Genomic DNA, 25,512 nt, shown 5'->3' with positions numbered 1-25,512 from the left:
GGTTTTTAAAGGGTAGAGAGACAGGACCTCCATGTCTTGGATTGTTCCCTGAGCACTCTGTGTGGGTGTATCCCACAGTAAGGAAATGGGCAGACTAAGGGGACTGGTGCCCTGCACCCCCAGTTAAGGTGCCATGAGTCATAGGAAATGTCCCTGGCATGGGTCTCTTAATCCCCAACCTCCAGTTACCTTGCGGTGAGGGCTCGGGGAGCCAGGCTGAAAGTCCAGGGCTAGGTAATCCACACTGCCGGTGCTCTTCTTCGGAGCCGGGCTGTTGGTGCCGCTGGGAACAGGGGATGCAGACACTGGGTTTTGCTGAGACGTAGAGGAAAGCTGGGTAAGTTCAGCAGCCAAAAACCGTCACCTTGAAAAACGTATCAGGGCAAGAGCTCCCGAGTCTACTGAGCCGTGCACGGTGACTTTTCATAGTCTCATTTAATTAAGTCTTCGTGGCAGTCTGGGAGGTGGCTATCACTACTGTTGAAATCACTAAAGGCTAAAAACCTAGATTCAGGAAGGAGAGCAAGACAGCCACAGCGCCACAGCTGGTGTGGGATGAGAGCCAGGGATTTTTTTTTTTTAAAGAATAATTTATTTTTCTTTTTTTGTGCATTGATATTTTTTGCCTGCATCTATGTCTGTGTGAGGGTGTTGGATCCCTTGGACTTAGAGTTAGTTACCCTGACCATCTCTCAGGGATGTTCTCTGACTACCCATGTACCTGGCTGCCTCTCTTTAGAGAGACTCGGGGCGATGCTTAGGTACTGCCTCCCCCGGAAGGCCAGCCTCAGTTTGCAGGTCCCGGATACTGGTGATGCAGAGTTTCCCGTCACATCCGGCCGCAAGCAGCAGGCACCCTCTGCTCTTCTCTACAGGGACCTGAGCAAGGTCCGACCGCAGTAGGAAGTGACAGTCCCATTTTAATGACTGTTCTGTCCTGAATCTCCGCAGCCTCGGAGCTGTGCCCTTTTCGGGGACCTCAGAGAGGGACCGTCGTATCATGCCGTGTGTATGTGTCTGTCTGTCTGTCTCTTTACTACTGCCACCACCACGGGGACTTATACACCTGCATGTCTCTCCAAGGGCACCAACCATGCTGTCGCCTGAATTTCTCTCACTACTGTAGCAGGCCACTGAGGGTTTTTAAGAGACGGATCTCCCTGGGGACAAAACTGCATCTTCCTTAAGGTGGATAATGACCCCTTGTTTGACATTCACACATCCAGGAAGGGTCTGCAGGGGGAGGCTAAGGCCATCCCGTGCGGCAAGGTGGCCATGTCCTGAGGCGGGGCAGGGAGCGCCTGAGGACTCACCATGGGGACGTAGTTCTCCTCGCTGTCTCCCGAGTCTGTGCTGGTGATGCTTTGTGTGGAGATGGGGCGGCAGTACTGGGAGGAGCTGGAGTTGAAGGAGTGGCTGCTGGGCAGAGAACAGAGTGAACCCCAATTCCTAATAGAGCGAGACAGGTTACTAAAGCAGAAGATGATTGGCATCTGGGAAGACCCACCCTAAACAGGCTTGGGGCTGGATGGAACAAAAGCAGCCGCCAGGACAGGCATGCTTTCTGGCTGCCGTGCCCTTCTCCTTAATAGGTTTCTGCCTTGCCACAGGCCTCAGATGAGCCAGATGGCCACAGATTGTTTACGCCACGTTTTGTGAGAAAGACCAGAAACCGAAGGAAACCCCTGCCCTGATACAGCATTAGCATCAAAACCCCGGTGTCCTGACTGCCCTGTAGCTGTCACTCAGTACTGACACCAAGCGCCTGCTTCTGCGGACACTTACTTGATCCTGGACCAAGACTTGGTGACAGGTGACTTGAAGGGGAGCTCATCGATGACAGCATTGTTCCTCAGGTCAAGGGGCGTTGGCTTTGCTAAGGTGGCAACAGAGTTCAGGGATGAACGGCTGTGCTGAGTAGACACGCTTTGCATAACACAACCACGGTTGCGTTTCATGCAGGGGATTTGGTTCTAGGACTCCCTGGCTATCACAGTCCAGATACTCAAGTCCCCTATCTTCACATTCTCTACAGCTCGAGTCCTTTCCATTGTATCTACCGTAGGCAGACTCTCAGGATCTAGAATGTACTCGTGGATAGGACAACAGATTCTCCCCAGGTTTGTGACTTTGTATAAAATCAATTGTATCCAGAACAGAGACAGTCACAGTAACAGCTACTGTTGATTTTAGACAGTTAAAAAGTTACAAAGATCACACTGAAGAAAAGTAAGTGGCACAATAAACCTCAGCGTCCAAGTAGGCTAGACCCATGGGCAGCATCTCTGCCCAACTTCCTCCTCTTCCCTTTGAGTCCCCGCTGCTCAGCTAGGGCCAGCAGAAATCTAGTTTGGACATTTTCCTGATCTCCATGCCCGGTCATGGGTCTGCTGCTACAGCACACCTGTGTAGACCATGTGACACACCCTAGATGCTTTCCTTTGATCCTTTGAAACAAATCCCAAGTCTGAGTCTGTATTATCTGCACACAGCCACACCCACTACGTCCCGTAGACGCCTAGTCTCTTGAAGACACAGAATGGGGGAAAGAGTAGGCTCACCTTTCCGGTCGGGCTTGAGGTTGCGATTGACGGGGGGTGGCTGGATCTCACTTCCTCGGCTGGGGCCTCGATGGATAGGAAGGGCAGTGGATGGGTAGCCAAGTGGGTCAAAGTGATGGGGCCCTGGGCTCATGGGGATGTAGACACTTTGGGAATTGTCCCCTGCTCGTTCCATAGCCAGCAGGGTAGAAGAACCTGGGTTCATGGGCACGTAGTTGTCATCAGAGCTGGTACTGTCTGATCTACCCACGATAGTCTTCCCTGGCTGGAAAAAACAAAAACAAAAAAAAAAAAACAGGAAAAGACCTGCTTGTAAGTAGTGAAAAGAAGGTGAGACTCTGTACAAGCTGAGCTATTCCAGTTTGTTGGTTGGCTACCTGTTGAAGCTACACTGGAGACTTTGCAAAGACCAAATAAGGAGAGTGGGAACTGAGGTGAGCTGAGCTCTGCAAGCTCCTTCTTGCCTTCATGACCTCTTAGGAGCCATCTATAATTTCCGATAAGATTTAAGTACAAAACTCTGTGGCACTCAAGCCTACGGCTCGTGGCTAGGAATATTCAAGTTACAGACGCCTAGCTAGTTCAGGCCAAAAATAGCTCAGGATTCACCACAGGTGAGTCAGTGTAGACCCTGGCCAGCATTCAGTGGACCCGGGCTCATCCTGGACGCGTAGGTCACAGCAGGTTGCAGGTAGAGCAGTCCGCAGACCTGTGTACACAGTGCAGCAGCCCTAACGACAGCCATCCTCCAACTCTCACCCCATCATGCCACAGAGCACATCTGCCCGTACTGATCTTGCTCCCTGGCTTTGCAGCGGGTCAAGCCCATTCCAGAGGCAGCCTGGGATCCTCACGGAAGCTGTCATCACGTCTGCTATGTCCCTACTCGGCATGCCAGCAGGCGAGCAGAGCTGTCGCCTCAGAGGAAGGACCCTCTACTTTGGCACGTGCCCGCTCTATTGCGTTCCAGGTGTGTCTCAGGATCAGATGAGAGTACCATTCTCATTAGACAGTAGACACCTCCCTAGGATGTTGGACTTTGACAAGTAGGCAGATCCTGAGGGAATTACCATCGTTCTTTGGGTGATGTGCTTTTAGTTACATGGGGGTGTGGCTGCTTCTCTACCCTGACTGACCCAAGGGGCCCTGATCAAATCCCCCCCCGCCCCCTCCCCCGGGAAAGGGTGAACATGATCAACTCACAGATTCGGCAGACCAGCTGGCGCTCTCCCCACTTCGGGTTGGGTACTCATAGGTCTCACAGGAAGAAGCTGTGAGGAAGGAAGGAAGATGGTTATACTCACACTGTCCCCCATGTTGACTCCCCTGTCCCTGTCCAGTGTGGCCATTCTCTTGATGTTCCCAGAGGTGCTGCTGGGCCTTCGAGGGACAGGGTGTTGCTTGCCACGCACCCCTCTTGCTCTCAGATCTGTTGCAGTGGGGGTGCCTGCAGAGAGGGCCTCCTGACTTCAGCCCTGGGTTCTCCTCCTTCCTTCACCTCTGGGAATGTTAGTAATGGCACTGAGACTAACTACATGTTTTCTTTTCCCAGCGAGTGAGGTCTGAAAGGCATGGCACACGTATGTGATAGAGCTCCACAGTACAGGGTGACTGCTCAGATAGCCTGACCAACTGCCGAGCTCTAAAGTGCCGCTGTGCAAACTCTAGAGAGAGCTCACTGAACAGAGGGCATATGCAGCATTAGAATTGACCTGGGACAAGCGAGGATAGAACTTAGGGGTTCAGGTCAAAGTTCAGACTGCAACCAGAGCTGTTGGTATAGCATGAAAATACCCTAAAGGTAATTTCGTATTCTTCTGTGAGTCCACATAGGTTTGCTAGTCCTTTAAATTTGTTTTTACATTTTTGACTTAGTTTTAAATAGTTTTATCTGAGCCTCCAAAATATCTCTAAGGTAGGTCTGCTTCCCTTCTTCCAAGGTGGGGGTCACGTGGTCAGCTGGGCAGAGGATCAATCCGCATGGATGCTGCCTTAGGTTGAGCTTGGCTTAGGGGTGACCAAGGGTTCGCCATACATGGAGAACGTCTTGGCCACCTCCCCGGCCCTCTGGTCTCAGCCAGGGGATTGCACTGACCTCGGTGGAGTCGGCTGTTGTCCATTGCAGGGAGGGTATTGCGCCTGGGGATGGTAGCAGCTACGGATCTGCTATTTTCGCCGATGGGAGGTCTTTGCTGAGGGCTGCCCCACCGAGGTGTTTCTGGCTGACTTGGCTTGGGGGGCCGGGGTGGGGGAGCTATGGCTGAGTCTCCAGGAGTGGCTACCGTCATGGCGTTGTGGTTCTTGTCCAGTGTGAATGTTCTAGGAATCTGGTAGGCTGAGAGGGGGGTGGTGGGAACATCCATATTGTCCACTAGGAGGTCTCCAAACTCCCGGCACAGAGTGTTGCTGGGTGTCTTGAAGGTGTACACATCTTCATCTGTCTCGGACCCTGTGAGGCTGCCCTTGGTGTGGCTGTGGGAAGCCAGGCTACGGGGGAGGTCATAAGTACTGTCTTTGAATTCTGTGTTGTGTCGGCTTGGCTTGGGGAGGCTGTAGAAGCCGTGGACTTGACCACTGACTCCGTTGATACAGTGTCCATTGCCCTGGGCAATTTTTTGCACGGCTGTATCACTCTTCTGCCGGGTGCCTTGAGAGAAGCTGGCACTCCTAAAAGAGGGAAACGGGGCAGTGAGAAGGGGGCAGGGGATGCTCTGAGCATGTTCAGCTGGCTGGCGTGGGAATCCTGAGGCGTCAGACCGATCCGAGGTTGACCTAGTTCATACCACGTATTAATGCGTGATCTTGAGACTCTTTTTGACATCTCCAAAACAGTGATTAAAACCATACTATGAAGATTATTTAGGAAGTCAACGCTGGTATCTAGCATGTATATGCTCCAGCAATGTTAAACTTTGTGAACCTCCTGACTCCCGTGACTGACCTTGGCAGGGAACAGGGTCATTCCTGCGCCCCAGAGATACAACTAAACGAGTCGTTTAAATGACCACAGACACACACAAGGAGACAGTGGCAGGTTGCGGGAGACAGCAAGTCATTTACTCTCTAAAAATACATAGGTAAAATGGGTTCTATTTGGGAGCTCTGTTCAGGATAGAAACTGGTATTGTTTTTATTATTTTAAATGATGGTTGAGGGAAGTAAAGGAATGGCGAAGAGGGCATCTATGTCGGGTCCTGGCATCGCTACTGCACACCCTGTGACCGAGGATGCACCTGGACCAGAGGTTGCTTAGGAACCTCGTAACCCGCCCTGGGAACTCTATCAGGATAAGATGCCGGAACACCTTCAGACCTGTGCATTCTCAGGGTTCATTTGATTTCCCTTAGCTCTGCTGCTGCGGACTGGTGACAGGTGTGGTCACCAGGTGATGGTAGAAAGAATAAAGAGGAAGAAAAACCAGGTGTGTGGGCCAGGTCTCTCTCTCCTCTCCCCTTCCTCTCTCTTTTCTCCCTCTCCTGTCTCTCTCTCTCCTCTCTCCCTCTTCTCTTTTCTCTCTTCCTCTCTCTCCTCTTTCCTCTCTCTTCTGTCTCTCCTCTTCCTCTCTCCTCCTCTCATCTCTGCCCTCTCCTCTGTCTTCTCTCTCCACTCTCATCTCTTTTCTTCCTCTCCTTACTCTTCTGTCTTCTCCCTCTTCTCTCCTATCCTCTTTCTCTCTCTTCTCTTCCTCCTTCTGTCCTCTCTCTCTGCTCACTCATCCTCTTTTCTCTTTCTCTGTTTTATCTCTTTTCTCTCCTCTTCCTCACTCTTTCTTCTCTTCTCTTTCACTCCTCCTTTCTCTCTTCTTTCTCTGACTTCTCTCTCCTCTCGTCTCTCTCCTCTCTATTCTGTCCTCTCTCTGCTCACTCATCCTTCTGTCTTCTCTTCCTCTCTTTCTTCCTTTCTCTCCTCTCTACTCTCTTCTTCCTTTCTCTTCCTCTCTCTACCTTCTCACTCATGCTCCTCTCTCCTTACTCTTCTCTTTTCTTTCTCTCTCTCCTCTCTCTTCTGTTCTCTTCCTGTCTTCAGTCCTCTTTCCTCTCTTCTCCCCTCTCCTCCTGTCTCTCTCTTCTGTCTTCTCTCCTCTTTCTCTCTTTCTCTCTCTCCTCTTCCTCTCTCTACCTTCTCACTCATCCTCCTCTCTCTCTTCCTCTCTTCTCTTCCTCTTTCTCTGCCTCCTCTCTCTCTTCTCTCTTCTCCCCTCTCTTCCTCTCTCCTCACTCATCCTCCTCTCTCTCTTTCTCTTTTTATGCCTCTTTTCTCCTCTCTCTCTTCTCTTTCTCTCCTCTCACTCTCTCCCTCTCCCTCTTTCTGTCTCTGTCTCTCTCTCTCCCTCCTCCTCCCCCCACATTCATTTCTCCCATTCCAGTCGATTCCAAACACATAACCAAGCCAGCAGCTAGGGCCCAGGACAGCTGAGGCAGGAGAATGGACAGCAGGTACAGAGTGTGTTCATATTGTCTTGTTACTGTCTTTGGATTTCCAGCCCTCTGCCAGATGTCCTCATTTGATTTGTTTATCTGACAAACACTGGCTGATGTTCTCCTTCCTGTCTAGGCCAGACAATGGATCCAGGGATGCCACCTGCTGTGTGCTTGGAAACTACTCTAGTCCAGTCTGAGTCTGCCTGGTGGTGGCGCTGCCGCCGCCAAGTGCCAGGAAGCCTTTCTCCCAGGCAGTCCAGCTTGTGACACAGCTTGGCACGTTTAAGGACCTACTTGCTGCTTGGGCTGGAGGAAGCATGCAGAAGGTAAGGCAGACAGACACCACGTGATCTCACTCGTATGGAATACAAATCACTTATCACACAGAAGCAGGGTCACCACCATTATACACAATAAAATCACGCAATGGCAGCTGTCAATGTAAAAGGTTCAGTTAGTTTGGTTCAGCTCTATAAAAATCTGGTAGTCCAGGGAGACTTCCAGCAGTGGCAGAGCATCACAGGCGTCCTGCAGTAACAACGGGCACGTTCCAGAATGGACTGGCCCCCTTCCTGCCTTGGCTCTCGGTCTTGGGAAGCCAGAATCGAGGTGTTACCCATCCTGATCTATCAGGATTTTATGCCATCCAGGACCCTCTGGTCACCTGCATCCTGCTGATAGCTCCCTAGACGAACCTTCTGTCATCAGTACAGCCTCAGTGACTTAGGGCTGCACCCCAGCCTTTAGGTTTATTTCTGTCTTATGCTCTAGAGCGTCCTCATCAAATTTACTATACACCCTAGACCCTCACTGCACCTGCCTCCCAAGTGCTGGGGTTATAGCAAGTGCCACCATGCCCTGCTGACCTTTTCTTTTGGTCTACCGTATTGAAATCTTCGTTCCTTCATGATTTTGCCCCTGCCCAAGACAGGGCTTTTCTGTGTAGCCTTGGTTTTCCTGGCACTAGGTTCTGTAGATCAGGCAGGCCTAGAATTCACAGAAATCCCCCTGCCTCTCTGCCTCCAGCATGCTGGAATTAAATTAAAGGCGTGTGCCATCCAGCTTAGTTTTTTTTTTTTTTCCAATTTTTATTTCTAGAGTGCTGGAGATTAAACCAGGGCCTTGTAAATGTTAGGTGGACATTCCACTCTGAGCTACGCTCCTGGCCAAAACCTCTCTCTTTAGACACCATTAAGTTATGTTCCAGGTTTCCTCAGCCTCGGAATCCTCCTCTGCAGTTCACAGGACTACTCCCTCGTTTCCAAACACAGCCCCTTGCCTATACTCCAGCCCTGGCCTCGTGACTCTTGGGAATGGCGTCTAACATAACAGAATCATTCCCTTTACAAAAGCAGAGTTGGTTCCCAGCTCCCATTTTCTTCTGCTGCCGCCACAGCCCCGGAACTTGCTTTGTAGATCAGGCTCTACTCTAGTTTATTTGCATCTTTTTTTTTTTTTTTATCCTTAGTTAGTCTACCTAAAAGACTTAATTTTATTTAGCTTTTCAAAAAACCAATTCTTTAATGATCTCCTGTGGCTTTTCTCTTTTAGTCTATATTACAGATCTGGTGTGAAATGACTCCATAGGTTTTTGTGTTTCATATTTGGTCCCTAAACGGTGATTCATATTTGGTCCCTAAACGGTGATTCTATTTTGGAAGAGTATGGGTTCTACGGAGAGGAATTAAGTGGGGAGGGGGCAGACCTTGAGTGTCGTAAAATGGGCTTTCTTCCTGATCCACTGAGATCCACTGAGATGCAAATAACAAGTTACACCATCTGCTTCCGCAGCTGAGGACAGAGCTGCCCACTTCCGTGCCTTCCTTGCCGTCTTAGAACTTTTCTAGAGCTTTGGGATTTTACAGTTTACATTTAAGACGTCGTCCATAATTGTGAGTTGCACTCCTAGAGGCACAGTGTGGCATGGTTTATGCTCTCGGTGGAACTGGGATTCCTAAAACGCCCCTCAGAGTTACTACACTGCTCCTGAAGCTCACTGTTACCCCTTCTAGTACACACTTGTAGAAACCATTGATCACAACATTTAGAGCCCTTTAAGACTATCTCCCAAATCTATGTGTATTTTAGTCTGTTCCTATATTCCTATTTTTCTTAGCGATGGGTCCACATTTTTACAGCTGCTTCTCCCCAGGTCTAGGCCTTTACAACCACCACAATGTGTGTGTGTGTGTGTGTGTGTGTGTGTGTGTGTGTGTGTGTGTGTGTGTGTGCAGGTAACTCCCACAGCACAGGTGTGGAGGTCAGAGAACAACCACTGCAAGCTGGTTCCCCCTGCCACCTTGTGGGATCTGGGGACTGAAATCACGAAGTCAGGCCTGTGTGCAAGTGACTCTACCCACTGACCCATCTTGCTGCTTCTTTGCCTTAGTTTTAAAAACGGGAATTATGCCTTACTAAATTAATTCAGGAACATGATTTGTAATCTGGATATGGTGCCAACTGAGAACTTATTTTGGCAAAGCTCTGCACTTGTTTCTTCTAACAGTGAGAATAAAGCTCATAAGAATAGGTATAGCTCTGTGCCAAGAATGTGTCCCAGAATATTCTAAGATGATGGATACATTTCTGTTCCTGCTGTCTAGTAGGAGTCACATGTCACCGTGGCAGGCAGGATAAGATACCTCTTATGTTGTCTACTAGGGGGTCTCCAGAGAGGGAGGACTCAGCCCCAAACCTGTGCTTAAGGGGAACCTTTCCCTGGGATGGGATCCTGGAGCGAATCGAACAGAGAGGGCTGAGTGTCAGTATTTATCTCTGCATCCTGATTTGGATGCAGTCAAACCAGCTGCTACATGCTCCTGTCAGTGTGAGCCAAGGCAGACCCTTCCTCCTCTAAGTTGCTTCTTATCAGGAGAAAAGTATTAATTGCAGACATAACAGAGCAATTGAATTTTAAAATTTCTCTCACTTAGCAACTACCGCTCAGACATGTCCGTGTAACCTTACATTAGCTATCAGGAGCAGCACCACCCTAGAGCGGAGAAACAAGGAGTTGCCCAGCAGTGTTTACCAGCTGAGCTCTTAAAGCCAGCAAGAAATTTGATTGTTACATTGTAGTATTGTTACATTGTAGTTCTGAAGCTTTATTCCCTGATGCTTCCTCTTTTGAGACAGGGTTTCTCTGTGTAGCCCTGGCTGTCCCAGACCTCACTCTGTAGACCGGGCTGTCCTTGAACTCACAACTATCCTCCTGCCTCTGCTCCTGTGTGCTGGGATTGAAGGTGGGTGCCGCCATCACCCTGATTCCTTAATGCTTCTTATACCCAAATCATTGCTAATAATAAGATAATGATGTTTTACTTCTTTGTCTTTAAAGCTGAAACCCAGGGACTGAGGAGTAACAGGACCTGAGAGGCCACAAATCCCCCTGTTGTCTCCTACCTCGCGTTCTCCGTCCTCCGGCTGATGCACTGGTGTAGGTAGAGATACTCCTGAGGCGCACTGGTGGACAAGGCTGGCTGGATGTGGCTCGACACGGGGGGCTCAAACGTGAACAGAGTGGGCTGGCTGGAGTGGGAAGGGGCAGAGGACTTCCTTTCTCGGAGCAGGTGCTGGCTGGAGCTGCTGAACTCAGCTGGAGAGGAGCGGGGACCGTGGCCGGCTGAAGACAGGTTTCTCAGGGAGTCTGTGGAAAGAAGAGCGAGCTCTGTGAGTGAAAGAAAGAAGGGAGCCGGGCGGTGGTGGCGCACGTCTTTGACCCAGCACTTGGGAGGCAGAGGCAGGCGGATCTCTGTGAGTTCGAGGCTAGCCTGGTCTACAGAGCAAGTTCCAGAAAACCAGAGCTACACAGAGAAACCCTGTCCCCCAAACAACCACCGAAACCTGAAGAAACAAATGAAGTAAAATAAGTCAAGGCTTCTAGGATGGAGGCATGTAAGGCATGGCGGGTTCCTGCTGTTACCATCCCCTGGAAGCTTCTGGCTCTGCTGAAGGACACATTGCTTACCTAAGACTCACTGACTCAGTCCAGAATCTTTGCCTTTCTGCGATGAAGCACAAACACATCCTAGCTGCCCTTCAGACTAGACCCTGCTCGTCCGGGTGCTCTTACATTTCTCTCCAAGGACAACTTGGTTCTCTGTTCCCTACTTTTATCTGCCCACTGGTCCTTCTTTGTTTCTTCTTATCTCAAACTCTCCTCTGTTAGATTGGGAAGGAAGTGAGGTATTTGAGGACAGAAAAAGGCTTAGAGTACTACAACCTGAGCTCAGAGCCTTATTCATGGGCTGGTTCTTTAAGCTTGGTCCTCGTTTCCTAGTCTGACCTACTTCCTACTCTCTCTCCACACACAAGCAAAGCAGATGGAAGCATCCTCAGTCTCTGAGCATAGTGGCTTTTTCTTCTGTGATTCTTTGTTTTCCTTACACTTCTCCTTCGTCCTGGGTTTCATCTCTACACTCCTAGCAAACTGATATGAAGACGTCAAGATCCCATGCAGATGCTGCATTCCCACAAAACCTTCTTGAACGCTTTATTTTTCCTTTCTGGGTGCTGACAGGTTCCAGGGCACACTCCCTTCAGATCTCTGGTCACTGTGCTCTCTTGCTCTTGGTTTCTGAGAAGTGTGTCAGTGAGGTTATTGCTTATACAGTCCCAGCATTTACCTACATCAACTGTTCTTAGTCCATGGTTATATAAGACAAATCTTTGCTATTTAAAAATTCCAACAGTAAAACTCATGTTCTTAAGAAATACGGAATAAAGGTATAAATGCGCTCAGGTGACGTGCTAGTTAGGGAGGACCGTTTTGGGGATGATGGCTTTCTAAGTTATCCAGATCCTAACGGAGACAGGTTCTTTGGCTACTCTCTCTTCTGACCTATTTCAAGCTGCACTCTCCGCATGGCCCAGGGCAGGGTCATTGGTGCATTAGTGCTAATCACACATTCTCTGGTCACCCCCCCCATACAGTCAGGGCAGAGGAGAGAAAGCCAGTGAGCCTCTGGGGAAAACTGCTCCACAAGAGCCGTATTGATCTCCAAAATGAATTCCTATAACAGGTCTAGTGACCTGGATGATGTTAACAGAATCAATGCATCTGTTACTCCATTAGGTTTGCGGAATGAACTCTCTAATGGTGGATGAGAGACGGTTTATACCAGGGACAGAGTAGTCATGGCATGGGGGAGGAACACAGCTGTTCTGCTGAGAAGACACGGGGGAGGGATAAGAAGACGCCCTCTGATAAGGTTCTACACTCTCAGTTGACTATCTGGCTTCCTCTTGCTCTGTCTACATCTGCATCCCTCAGGACCTCGTTCTAGACCGTCCCGTGATGGATGGCAGCTCTCACTTCATATGTCTACATCTGCATCCCTCAGGACCTCGTTCTAGACCGTCCCGTGACGGATGGCAGCTCTCACACTTCATCTCCAGCCCGGGTCGTCCTGGCTCCTCCGTCCTGTACACACCTACCTGCTGGGCTCTTCCTCCGTATGTCCTGTCAGCTGCCTGAGATGAGCAACCTAAGCCAGTCTCCTCCCAGTGCTTCCTGTCTCAGGGAAACACACCAACACCTTCTCCATCAGCTTATCATCTGTGACTCTGCCCTGCGTCCCCACCACGTGCCAGCCTGGCGCTGTCCCACTCAGCAATGGCGGCTTCTTCTCCTTGCGCTGCCTACAGGGCTCTGTCTCTGAATCGTATTTTCTTGTCTATGTGTTCAGCTGTATCTCTTACTGATGCTTCTCCCACTCCGGAGGACTTCCAGGAACATGCCAGTCTCCCCTCAGCACTGGGCTCCTTCTGCATTAGACTAAAACTCAGCCAAGCCAGAGATTCCAACCCTTTCCTAACAGCCTTGGGTCATGCCTCCCGAATCACGTGACTTAATATTTGTTGGCCAAACAAATAAGACACAAAGGATAATAAAGTGCTACGTCTTCAGTAACAGTTACTGAGTTCTCATTGCCTTCGGAATAAAGGTGCCTCGGTGTGACAATGAAGGGTATTTTGTAATAACCTGTGTACTTTATCTGGTCGCCCAGTGCCTCCCTCACTCCTGCAGTGTACAAGTAAAGGGAACGATCATCTTTGTCCCGCAGCCCCTCTGCCTTCAGCGGGGACTGGAGTCAGTGTGGGCCTCAGTGTATTCATTTGCCTCTCAGAGTCACAGGGAACTGGAAGACATTGACAAGCTCTCTTACCTCGATTTACTTATCTTACTCATTTAATTATGTTTGTGTTGGGTGCTGGATATGTATGCCACAGAGCATATGTGCCTACATACAGAGGATTTCTACATAGTGAGACAGAAATGGAACAGAACACCGATAAAACATCCCTGAATTATGTGGCTATCTCCTGGGAGCTGGCTTTCCTTCTACCGTGTGGATGCAGGGCTGGGGTGGGGGTGGGGGAGTGGTGGAATCAGGCTGTCAGACTTGGCATCAGGTGCCTTTACCTGCTCAACCTTGTCACAGGCCTGGGACAGTCTTGACAGTGGGGCATACATAATCTCACAAGCATGTTCCGACTGTTTCTCTATCTCCAACACTGTAACTGCCTGGGTGCATTCAATACATACAAATAAAATTATTGAATGAGTGTACTGAGTAAGTAAAAAGATTTCCCCTAGCACACAAATCCAGATGTGTCTGTTCCTTGTGGTGAAGATCTGTACTTTATGCGTTAATAAGATGAAGCGGGAGCTGGGATGAGCTGGGTCCTCTATGAGACCACTGGCGTTTCTATGTAGCTCTAGTCTGTAGATCTAGACAAGCTCTGTTAAAGCTGGCTCACACCAACCCTGCAACTTCAGAAGAGCTCTGCCTGGCCTGACATTGTAGTTCATACCTGTAACAGCCCTACAGAGTCCTGGGCAGAGGAAGTACACAAGTCTGAGGGAAGCCTGCACTACATGAGTTTCAGTGAGATCCTGTCTTCAATACAAAACAAAGCATCAATAAGAGATCTCTGCCCTGGGGCTGGGGAGATGGCTCAGGGGTTAAGAGCACTTGCTGTCCTAGTCGAGGACTGGGATTTGGCTCACAACTGTCTCTGGCTTCTGTTTCAGAGGATCTGACACCTTTGTCTGGTCTCCTTGAGCATCAGGCACTCACAGTGTACACATAAATTTGTCCCTATATGTCCCCAACTATATTCTAAATATTTGTCCCTTTATACTCATGGATAAGTGTAGTCCTGATCCCTCATCAAGGAAATTTCTCTTTGCCACAGATGGAGACTATCATAGAAAACCACAGCCAATCAGAATGCAGAGTTGTGGAGCCTGGTCTCAAGGGCTAGAAGTACAATACAAATTCTGCACCCAAGGCTTAGGGATCACTGCAGAAGAGGGGGTGGAGAGATTGTAAGAGCCAAAGGAACAGGGAGTTTGTCGTGAAATTATCTCCTAGGGATGTCAGAATCTACACTTATTAAGTCTCAACAACATGATTGTTTAAACAGGAGCTGAACAAGAAAAACAATAGGCATGCTAACATGGATAGGGTGTGGACAGAGCCAGGAAGGCTTCAGACTTACACAAAGAACCACAGGCAACTGAGGAATGCTAGAGCCAGAGAAGTCTTCCACAGGGAAGAGCACACCAACTGGTTATCCAATACCAAGTGGCCTTTGAAAACATAAAGGCATCATTCAGACTGAGAAGGTTGTGTTTATGTGTTTAGGAATCAAGATAAATAGATATGCAACAACAATGAGAAAAAGAGATAATGGATTTGAAAGAGAGCAAGGAGGATGACATGGGGGGGAATTTGAAGGAAGAAAAAAGAAGGGAGAGATGACAGAACTATGTTATAACCTCAAAAAGAAGACAACAAAGCATGCACGTGAATGCACACACACACCAACATCCAACAACATACCAACACCCCTATAAAATGACCTCAAAAAAAAAAATCAATCGAATGAATCCCAAGTTTCATATAAGGTCTTGCTTGCTTTAGGAATAATAATAATAATAATAATAATAATAATAATAATAATAATAATAATAATAAATAAAAGCTGAATTCAGCTTACTGAAATAAGGTGTCCTCATTCTGGACACAGAAGGCCTAGTATCCCTGGAGCCCTTTGCTCACGGAAAGCAGCCTGTGCGCCATCCAGGGAGTGCTGGAGGATGCTGTCCTCACTTTCCCCCTCGGCTGCAGGCAGTGTATCAACCAGCTTGGGCTCTGTGCTGCTCGGCTTTGTTCCTTTTAGGCAGCAATGGTCTTCAGTAACTGGAGTGTGTTTTACATGCGTGTTCTAGATAGGGCTTAGTAGTGCTATGACTTATGACTCCATAAGCACTCAGAGTCCTAGACTATAATAAAAAAAATTCAAAATTAGGGGCTGGAGAGATGGCTCAGAGGTTAAGAGCACCGGCTGCTCTAATAGAGGTCCTAAGTTCAATTCCCAACATCCACATAGTGGCTCACAACCATCTGTAATGAGATCTGGTGCCCTCTTCTGGTGTGTAGGCAAACATGCAGGGAGAGCACTGGGTTGTAGGAGAAAGGCTGCTTGTTTGTCCCTAGCCTCTTAGCCCCAGAATAATAATCACACAGAAACTGTTATCAATTAAATCACGGCTTGGCCCATTAGCTCTAGCTTCTTATTGGCTAACTCTTACACCTTAATTTAACTCATCTCCACTAATCTGTGCATCACCATGAGGTTGTGGCCAACCAGCAAAGTTCCAGCACGTCTGTCTCTGGCAGTGGCTTCATGTCGTCTCCCTGACTCAGCTCTTCTTTCTCCCAGCACTCAGTTTAGTTTTTCCTGCCTACTTTTGTTTTGCCCTGCTCTGCTCTAGGCTCAACTCAAAGCAGTTCTTTATTAATCAGTGGTTTTCACAGCATACAGAGGGGAATCCCACATCACCGGGTACATAATCTTTTTTTTTTTTTAAATCAAAATTATATCCAAATACTCGACAGCACAAACTCTCCATGGGATGACATATCTAACAGAAAAGGATGCATCAAGTAAACAACTGAGAGGTTGGATTCCTTTTGTAACTGTGCCTCTGCTTTGCTATTTAACTCTTAGCAAGTAGGCTGCTTGCCTTTGATGGACCTTACCCACCTCAGCTGTGCAAAGTTACAAGTACCGCACACCCTACCACTAAGTATTGAGGGTTGCCAAAAGGATAGAATTGAAACACACAGACCCAAAATGTCATACATACATATTTCTGACAGCGCTATTGAAATCACCCACAATGGAGCTGGAGAGACGGCTCAGTGGTTAAGACCACGGGCTGCTCTTGCGGAGGATCCGAGCGCCAACACTGTGACTCAAACCACATCAGTAACTCCAGTTCCAGGGGCTCCGGCCATCTTCTGACCCTCACAGGCACCGGGTCCACACAGTGCACACATTTACATGTCACGTAAGAATGAGTAAAACGTAAGGAGAAACAGCCCAAACTGCCCACTGACTAATGAGTGGCTAAATAAAACACGGCAGTCTGCAAAGTGGGGTCACAGACGTACACATGAATGAAATACTGACGCGCAGCATTCTGACGAACCCTCAGGACTTTGTAAAGGAAGCCAGTTAGAAGAGATGGAGACCATACAGTGTAACTTCTGTGCAGGGTTTGGAAATCCAGACAAATCCCCAGACAGAGAAAGCAGGTGCAATGAATGCTTAAGACTGAGCAGAGGGTGGGGGTGGGGCAGTCAAATGGGAGCGTGACCGCTAAGGACTATGAGGTTGCTTGGGAACGATGAAATATTTAAAAATTAAGACTGTGGAGAGGGCTGTACATCTGTATAAATACACTAAAACCTGCTGGACTGTATACGGGATAGGCTAATTTAATGGTATGTGAAATAAATCTCATTAAAGATTTAGACATACAGTTTGATAATTTCCCAACAAGCTAAATATACCTATCCCCCTCCAAAAAGACCCAGTAGTCTCACATGTAGGCATATGTCCTAGATAAATAAAAAATTTTGTCTGTAAAATGAACTTATACAGAAATATGTTCAGGGCCACGGAGACAGCTCAGTGTGTATGCTGGCTACCTGAGTTTCATAGCCAGGATCAAACTTTACCTATCGCCGTAGCCCAAAATATCAGTTACTAGATTGTCATGATGACTGAATAACTTGCATGCTTCAGATGGCTTATAAAAGACCATACGTGTCTGGGCACGGCGACACGTACCCTGGGATCACGGGGGTTCAAAGTCATGCTTTACTAGCCAGTGAGCTTGAGGCCAGTCTGGGAAACACAGTGAGATTGTGTCTCAAACATCAGAACAAAACAACAGAAAACCAAACAAACCACACACACACACACACACATACAAATCCCTAGCAAACTATTAAGTGTGGACAGAGATCAATAGCATCTAATCCTATGTTCCTGCCAGGCATAGAAGTTCGTGTCTACATTCCCAGCATTTAGGAGACTGAGGCAGGAAAAACAACTGTGAAGTCAAGGCTGGCCTGGGTTATGTAGTGGATTCTAGGTTGGTCAAGGATACATAATGAGACCCTGTCTCAGAAAAAGGTGTGGAGGAAGTCACAGCGGCACACCCTGTAACCCAGACATTAAGGAGGTAGAGGCAGAAAAAAAATCATGTTTGATGTTGCCCCGATTTACACAGCCAGTCCCAGGCCGGCCAGGATTGCATACTGAGACCCTGCCTCAAGACACAAGGTTCATCCGACCTTTATTTTTTTTTCCTTATTTCCTTTCTGAAGTGAAAACTGAGCATGTGGTAGACACCAGTCCTCACGAAAGTGGTACATACCTGACTAAGAGACCTTGCCCCTTTTCCATTTTCGTCCTCCCGTGCCCCCTCCTTTACTCCCCTTCACCCCGTAATTACAGCAGGGCAATACGACTTGGGGACCCGAGTGAGCTGGAAAATCCTTCGCAGACAGTGACCTTCATGTCTGGACAGCAGTCAGTTCACTGGTTCCGCAGGCATCAGACCAGTTTGGAGCTGGGAGGATGACGCCTGGCCTACAATCCCCATGCTATGTGGCTGTTGTTGTCAGAGTCGAGGTCAGAGTGTGAAGCAGACCATGCACAGATATAAAACGTTTGCAACGTTTTTTTTTTTTTATTGCCCGGAACTTTTGGAGAGAAGAAACTGTGGCACAGATAAAGGAAAAACGTGAGAGGATGTGTGTCTGGGATGTTTTCGGTATGAGATGGACATGTTGTTGCGGTGATGTGTCCTGGGTCGCTAGGAAGGTCAGCTACACGGAGAGAAGGGAGGTTTCCAGACTCCTGGCCTGGCTTCTATCTCTAAGTCTAGACTAAAGATAACGGCTGCAAATGTCTCGGTCGGTTTGTTTTCTTTTAAGCAGGGTTTTATTTTTTCCTTTTCTTCCTGGCTTCTTTTTACGGCTCTACAGAATCACTCCCCTTCCTTTCCATAACCACCCCTGGGAAGGCTGCCCAGCAGGCAAGTACTCCTCCCACCGTCCTGCAAAACTGCAGTGCAGGAACGCTCAGAGGGTGTCAGGGGAGGAGCTCTGCCCAAGCTGGGCCAGCCATCAACAGGCTGGTGATAACGGAGGCAGGAAAGGAGACCTGGCAGGAGTTTCTGGAAAAGATGACTGGCCCTATAACGACCAGTTCCCTTATCTGAATGCCCTTGTTATCTCTATTCCTTCTCTCCAAACAATCCGCATCCCTAAAAGTTTCAGTGGGTCTCAGTATCCAGCAGACCCAGGGTGACCAAAATTCTGGAGACGAGGCTGGACCCAAAGCCTGTCTCTGCTAACTCTTGAGCTCCGTGGCTTGGGCATGGAAGGATTCGAGATCATCTTGTAGGAAGCATTTGACACATCCCTTCTTACCGGGAGACTTCAAGAGGGCCAAGATGAGCTGGATGTATGGATGGCAGCTACCCTAGATGCTCCCTGGGGAACTACTGAGAACAGAGAGCCAACAGCGTCTACAAATGAAAACTACCATTTACCCAGCACTTACTAAGTACTCCTCGTCACCCTGTGAGGACTGGCTCTTCCTGCTTCCTGCAAGGACATGGGCTTGGTTCTCAGCACCACACTGGGCAGCCTACAATGGTGCATAGTTCCAGTGCCAGGGTGATTTGACACCTCTGCCTCTTCAAGCACTTGTAGTCATGGCCCTACACACATGTGCCCAAGCCACAGAGCTCAGAAAGTTCAATGAAGGAACAAACGCCTCCAAACCTTTTCTCTGTATCAATGAAATTATAAAGCTAATTCCCAAGCAGCAGGACCCAAGTCCTCAAATCTAAACTCTGAATTCACTTCGCTTTTGCTCTGGGCAAAACATTTAATGTTGTTATATGAGGCCTCACATCCCTCATGGCCATGCCAAATGCTGAGGAGTCTCCGCAGAGTTCTCTGAGAGGAAGAGGCACTAGCGTGTTTGTGTCATTGTGTTTTCAGTGCTGAGGATCAAACCCAGGGCCTGATACACGCACTACTGATCAGCGGCACCACCCAGTCAATAAAAAGCAATAATTTAATTCTCGATATACCGTTAGTTTTTATTTCAAGAAGCGGGTTGGTAGAGGGGAGCTTCTAAAGGTCTGGCAAGAGATAACGGTCGGTGGAAGAGTTTTAAAGACAGAACGGTAGAGGATCCCAAGAGCAGATGTTCCTGTAATAAAGCTCACTAGAAAAACAGATGGGTCAAGAGGGAAGGGCGAGGCTGGGTCGACAGTTCCAGGCCATTTGAACTCGTAACCACAAGCTCGAAATTATTGACAAAGGCATAATTCTCATAGTCTTTCCATACATACCATAACTAGGGAGAAATTGCTAACCATAAGGACAAATAGACAAAAAGGCTCCACTGAACAGACAACCTTATCCAGTGGCAACAGCAGATTTCCTGGAGCCCAGTTCATTTACCACTGTTCGTCCATCCCAAAGCTTTCATCCACCGTTCAAGGAACGGTGGCCCAGGGAAGGGAAACTGCTGGTCCAAGGCTCTACGGTGAGATCAGATATGAACCGTGGAGCTGGAGTTCAAATCTCTTGGTCTATGAACGAGGTGGTATTCTCTAGAGTGTGGGAATCTATAAGGAGTTGTGAGATCTGACCACTAGAACGCTGGCTGGCTGGAGGGTTGTTTTGTTCTGGGTTTATAATGTTTTGCAGTAGGTAAACATCTGTTAGATCAAACTTAAAGACCACTATAATTCTCCACATTCAAAAATATGTCTTCTAGTGTCTACAGTCGTCATAAAGCAGAGGAAGTTGAGAGGTGGCGGAGACAGCGTGAGAGCCCGGGAGACCTTCCCCTGAGTGCCGCTCTCTCATTCCCTCCGCCGCGGAAGAATCCGAGAAAGAACATCTCAGCGCTTGGGGCAGCCAAGTCAGAACATCCTGACCTTGGCGCATATGATCCTGAGGTATGTATTAGCGGAAATTGATTCTGGGGAATGCACAGAGGAAAGGCAGAGAGTGGCTGTAGCTTAGCGCTGTGGCTCTTGGTTACTCGTCCTTAGAGGACTCTTTGCCCCAGAACAGCCCCCCTTAGAGACACAAATGCCTTCTATCAGGCCTCTAGCTGGGATCAATCATGCCTTAGTTTCGCCTCAGATTTTAGTTGGGAATTCACAAACCTGCCACATAAAACAAGACTACAAGTCAGGATCCCCATCACTGTTTCTCTAACGATGCTTCGCACAGTGTTCCAGGCCTAGCAAAAGCCTGGGTTTCGGTAAGAAATCCGTTCAGTCAGAATTTTTCCCTCCCTGGCATCAGCAGAATGAATGAGCAGCCCCAGGTTCCAAATTCTCTCGGGCTGGAAGCAGCTGTTCCCACTGTGTGACATTTGCTGGGCTGTGTATGCTTCTGGCTTTGGACAATGAGTCTGTATTTAACCAGGTGCTGTCCTGCTCATTCGCGAGTGATCAGGTCAGCAAGCTCTCTTGTTGCCTTACCAAGCACATCCACCTTTCTCCTCTTCCTTTCTTGGGAACTTGGCCTGGTTAGGGGTCCCTCTTGAAAGGTAGTCCCCTCAAAGTTTTCGCTCATACTTGAAATAAAGCTGGTTTGGGGGGTTGGGCAGGGAGAGAGTGCTGGGCGTGGAACCCAAGGCGACACATGTTTGCAGCCACTGGAATGACACTATTGTCATTGTGTATGAGTCATGAGCAGCCGCCATAGGGACTACACGAGCAATCTCAGGCCAGTCTCAAGGGGTGGATCTTGTCCTTGATTCACGAGCTCCTGCCTCAGAAGCAAAGGGCTCATCTACATTCACGGGAGTACTTCCATCCTCCTCCTAAGGAACCCTGGGAACCCATTAGCATTCCCGGGGGGGGGGATCAGTCCATCCAGTGGGTACCATAAGTTCAGATTTTAGGGATGCATTTGAACCTTGAAAACTTTCCATGAAAATATATATATAAAACATTAACAATAAATACTTAAAGCTAACCAGCTTTGTCAGGTGGAGATTTTGCTCCTTTCTCAGTGACTCTCAGTAAGACAGCCGGTGACTGGTGTAAACTCCAGAACTGTGGGAGCCCACTGAGAATCATTTGCCGTGGGATTAATTGAACAATAGCTTAAACTGATCAGTTTGGATGTGATGCTGGGAGTCTAAGAGCTCTAGCTTCCCCTAGGGAACAAGGAGGCACACAAAAGCATCTGAAGGGAAACACTGGCTTCAGGAAAGGCAGTGTGATGTTGGGGAAGGAACTTGAGATTTGGAGTCTGGATCCTGGTGTGCTTGCAAGGAAACTGAGTAAGGTTAAAAGCTCTTGGTTTGCACAGTTTGTAAAGACTGCTAAACTTTTCCAGGAAGAAACACCCGTGGTCCCAGGGAACTCCTGCAACTCATAAACACTTTCAGTAATGTAGCAGGATACAGGATTAACAACAACAACAACAAAAAATCAGTAGCCTTCCTTTACACAGATGATAAATGGGCTGAGTAAGAAATCAGAGAAACATCACCCTTCACAATAGCCACAAATAGCATAAAATATCTCAGAGTAACTCTAGCCAAACCAGTGAAAGACCTGTATAAAAAGAACTTTAAATCTTTGAAGAAAGAAATTGAAGAAGACACCAGAAAATGGAAAGATCTCCCATGCTCTTGGGTAGGTAGAACTAACATAGTAAAAATGGCAATCTTACCAAGAACAATCTACAGATTCAATGCAATGCCCAGCAAAATTCTTCACAAACCTCAAAAGAATAATACTCAATTTCATATGGAAAAGCAAAAACCCAAGATAAAATAGCCAGAACAATTCTGTACAATTCTGGAGGCATCACCATCATTGACTTCAAACTCTACTACAGAGCTACAGCAATAAAAACAGCCTGGTATTGGCAATAAAAACAGACAGGAGGACCAATGGAACCAAATCAAAGACCCAGATATCAATCTATACAGCTATGAACACCTGATTTTTGACAAAGAAGCAAAAAACTATAAAATGGAGGAAAGAAGGCATATTTAACAAGTGGTGCTGTATATCCACATGTAGAAGAATGAAAATAGATCCATATCTGCCACCATGCACAAAACTCAAGTCAAAATGGATTATAGACCTCAACATAAAGCCAACCACACTGAACCTCACAGAAGAGAAAGTAGGAAGTACACGTGAACACATTGGCACAGGGAACCACTTCCTAAACAGAACCCCAGTAGCACAGACACTGAGAGAAACAATTAATAAATGGGACCTCCTGAAACTGAAAAGCTTCCATAAAGCAAAGGACACGGTCAACAAGACAAAACAACAGTCTACAGAATGGGAAAAGATCTTCACTAACCCCACATCTGACAGAGGTCTGATCTCTAAAATATACAAAGAACTCAAAAAATTGGACACCAAAAGATCACATAATCCAATAAAAAAAAAATGGAGTACAGACCTAAACAGAGAACTCTCAACAGAGGAATCTAAAATGGCTGAAAGACATTTAAGGAAATGTTCAACATCCTTAGTCATCAAAGAAATGCAAAACAAAACAACTCTGAGATTCCATCTTACACCTGAAAGAATGGCCAAGATCAAAAACACTGATGACAACTTATGCTGGAGAGGATGTGGGGTAAAGGGAACACTTCTGCATTACTGGTGGGAGTGCAAGCTGGTACAGTCACTTTGGAAATCAGTGACTTCTCAGAAAATTAGGAAACAACCTTCCTCAAATCCAGCAATACCACTCTTGGGTATTTACCCAAAGGATGCTCAATTGTACCACAAGGACTTGTGCTCAACTGTGTTCACAGCAGCTTTGTTTGTCATAGCTAGAACCTGGAAACAACCTAAGTGCCCTTGACTGAAGAATGGATAAGGAAAATGTAGTACATTTACACAATGGAGTATTACACAGCAGGAAAAAAAACATCTTGAATTTTGCAAGAAAATGGATAGAGCTAGCTATTTTGAGTGAGGTAACCCAGACCCAGAAAGATAAATATGATATGTACTCACTCATAAGTAGCTTTTAGACATAAAGCAGAACCAACCTACAAATCTCAGTCCTAGCCTAACTCTTATGAATAACATTAGAATTTCTTTTAAAAAATGTATATATGGGTGTTGCCTGCATGTATGTATATGCACCACATGCATGCCCGCAGATCAGAACAGGGTGTCAGAACCCCTGGAACTGGAGTTACAGATGGTTGTGAGCCACCATGTGGGTGCTGGGAATTGAACTCAGGACCTCTGGAAGAGCAGCCAGTGCTCTTGACTACTGAACCATCTCTCCAGCCCTAAAGTTTAAATTTTTTCATGTTTCTTTCCTATTTCAACAATGCATTTCTGAAAACAACATTTGGAAATGAGTTAGAAGTTTTAAAACAAAGTAGATTAAACGACAGTTTTCAAAGTTATAGCCCAACACTGCAGCTAAATAATTTAAGAGAACTATATCAAAATATCTATCTCTATTAGTGGCCACATGGTGCATAATATTGAAGCTAAGTTCAAAAACATAATTTAAAGAATTAAATTTTAATTTGTTCAACTGATAGTATGTAACCTTGCTAATAAGAATGCAGAGCCATCAAGCAAGAAGGGTCCAAGCCAAGCACTTTAAAAGCTGAGGCAGTCAATCTGAGCTCAAGACTAGCCTCTGGTGCACGTTTCTCAAACCCAAACTATGAAAAGGTTCACAAAGGAAGTCTGGCTGAGAGAATAAAAAAGCAGGTTCTCCACGGCAGAGGCTGGATGAGTAAACAGAACAGAAGCAGAGGCAGCACTTAACACTGTGGGCTGCAGTGGTCAAGAGGAAGAGGAAAAAGGTTCAGGGGAAGCAGAAGCAGATTTTCTTCAGAAATTCAGGTAGACACCACTGGAAACCCAGACACCTTCCAGTGGGCAGCGAGGCTTTGGGCAATGACTTAATGTCTGGGAAGACGCTGCTCTATGAGAACGACATTAAAAACAGGACAGGTTCATCCTAGGTTAGACTGAAGAGTGCAGGGCTCATCCTAACTGGAGCAGGGGGACAGCCCAGGGGATGGAGGCTCCCCCAGAGCGTGGATGTCATGCTGGAGTGGTGTGTGCACACTGAACTCGATGGTGCAGTCAGAGGTCTGGGCATGACTGCAGAAGCTGAGGTGGGGACCGGGTCCTCGTGACACTTACTGGGGCCCACTAAAGCACGGTTTCCAAATGTCCCATCCTACTGAAGAGTTAGAGCACAGCCTGCTTTTCCTCTCTGTGCCTTTAGAAATGGCCATTTAAAAATGGGTCTACTACTTATGTATTTATTTGCTGTTTTTGATTTCTTAATGATTTCTTGCTCTTTTTGTATTATTTTGTTTTTACAGCCTGACCACAGTTTCACTTCCTTCGTCTCCTGCAAGGATCCCCCCCCCCCATTCTATTTCTCCATTTCTCTTCAGAAAAAGCAGCCTCCCATGGATATCAATCAGCCATGGTACATCAAGTTGGGGCTCTACCCCCCCTTTTTTGAGACAGGGTTTCTCTGTGTAACAGCTCTGGTTGTCTTGGAACTCAACTCCGTAGACCAGGCTGTCCTTGAACTCAGAGAGATCTGCCTGCCTCTGCCTCCTGAGTGCTGGGATTAAAGGTGTGTGCCACCACCGCCCAGCTGGGGTGCCATTTTTTACTGGCTATGGGGAAAGCACCATCTAGTAGGACTGTGATTTTACGTGTACACGAGAGAGCGTGTTGCATGTGTGTGTGCACAGAGAGGCTCTGGATAAAGAAGCCCGACAGTCTGGCCACGCTTGGTTTCGTAAAATCAACTCTGTCTTTCTCTTGGTGTTTTCCATTTTGTTGCTGACCGATAAAAAGTTTTCGTAGCTTAGTCCTGACCTAAAGGTCAGAGCTTTCGGGTCTCTGCCACAGGCAGTATTTTCATACCGTGTTTTAGTCTTTGCAGGGGAGGAGGGAGAAGAACGCCCAGGCCCTGCTTCACTTGTAGCCCTTGACCTTCTCTGCTGAAACCTTCACATCGACCCTATTCTCCCTTTTCAGGTATTGTGTTCCGTGCAGGATTTGATTAAAAAGCAATGCTTAAAATAGTGTGCTTTAAATGACTTCTAGTTTACTGCTGAAGGCCGCGAGATCTGTGCATCGAATC

General features: G+C 47.4%; 1 protein-coding gene across 3 annotated transcripts in view; it reads right to left on the bottom strand.

Annotated features, from left to right (window-relative positions):
* The window catches only part of Gab2 (GRB2 associated binding protein 2), a 127,984-nt gene that overhangs the window by 4,288 nt on the left and 98,184 nt on the right, over nt 1-25,512 (bottom strand). The window contains exons 3-9 of one of the 3 annotated variants that reach the window (XM_050154398.1): nt 10,385-10,628; nt 4,657-5,228; nt 3,765-3,832; nt 2,562-2,826; nt 1,786-1,876; nt 1,314-1,419; nt 190-315 (exon numbers count right to left, since the gene is read on the bottom strand). In XM_050154398.1, the coding sequence (XP_050010355.1) occupies nt 190-315; nt 1,314-1,419; nt 1,786-1,876; nt 2,562-2,826; nt 3,765-3,832; nt 4,657-5,228; nt 10,385-10,628 (1,472 nt within the window). The remainder of the gene's footprint in view (nt 1-189; nt 316-1,313; nt 1,420-1,785; nt 1,877-2,561; nt 2,827-3,764; nt 3,833-4,656; nt 5,229-10,384; nt 10,629-25,512) is intronic. The other 2 variants (XM_050154399.1, XM_050154400.1) reach the window with 2 other exon arrangements.

The sequence above is a fragment of the Alexandromys fortis genome, unplaced genomic scaffold (assembly GCF_014885135.2).
Source record: "Alexandromys fortis isolate MF-2015 unplaced genomic scaffold, M_Fortis_MF-2015_v1.1 scaffold_77, whole genome shotgun sequence".
Taxonomy (NCBI): Eukaryota; Metazoa; Chordata; class Mammalia; order Rodentia; family Cricetidae; genus Alexandromys; species Alexandromys fortis.
The sequence above is the reverse complement of the archived record's forward strand: the minus strand, read 5'-3'. Positions and strand labels throughout refer to the sequence as shown.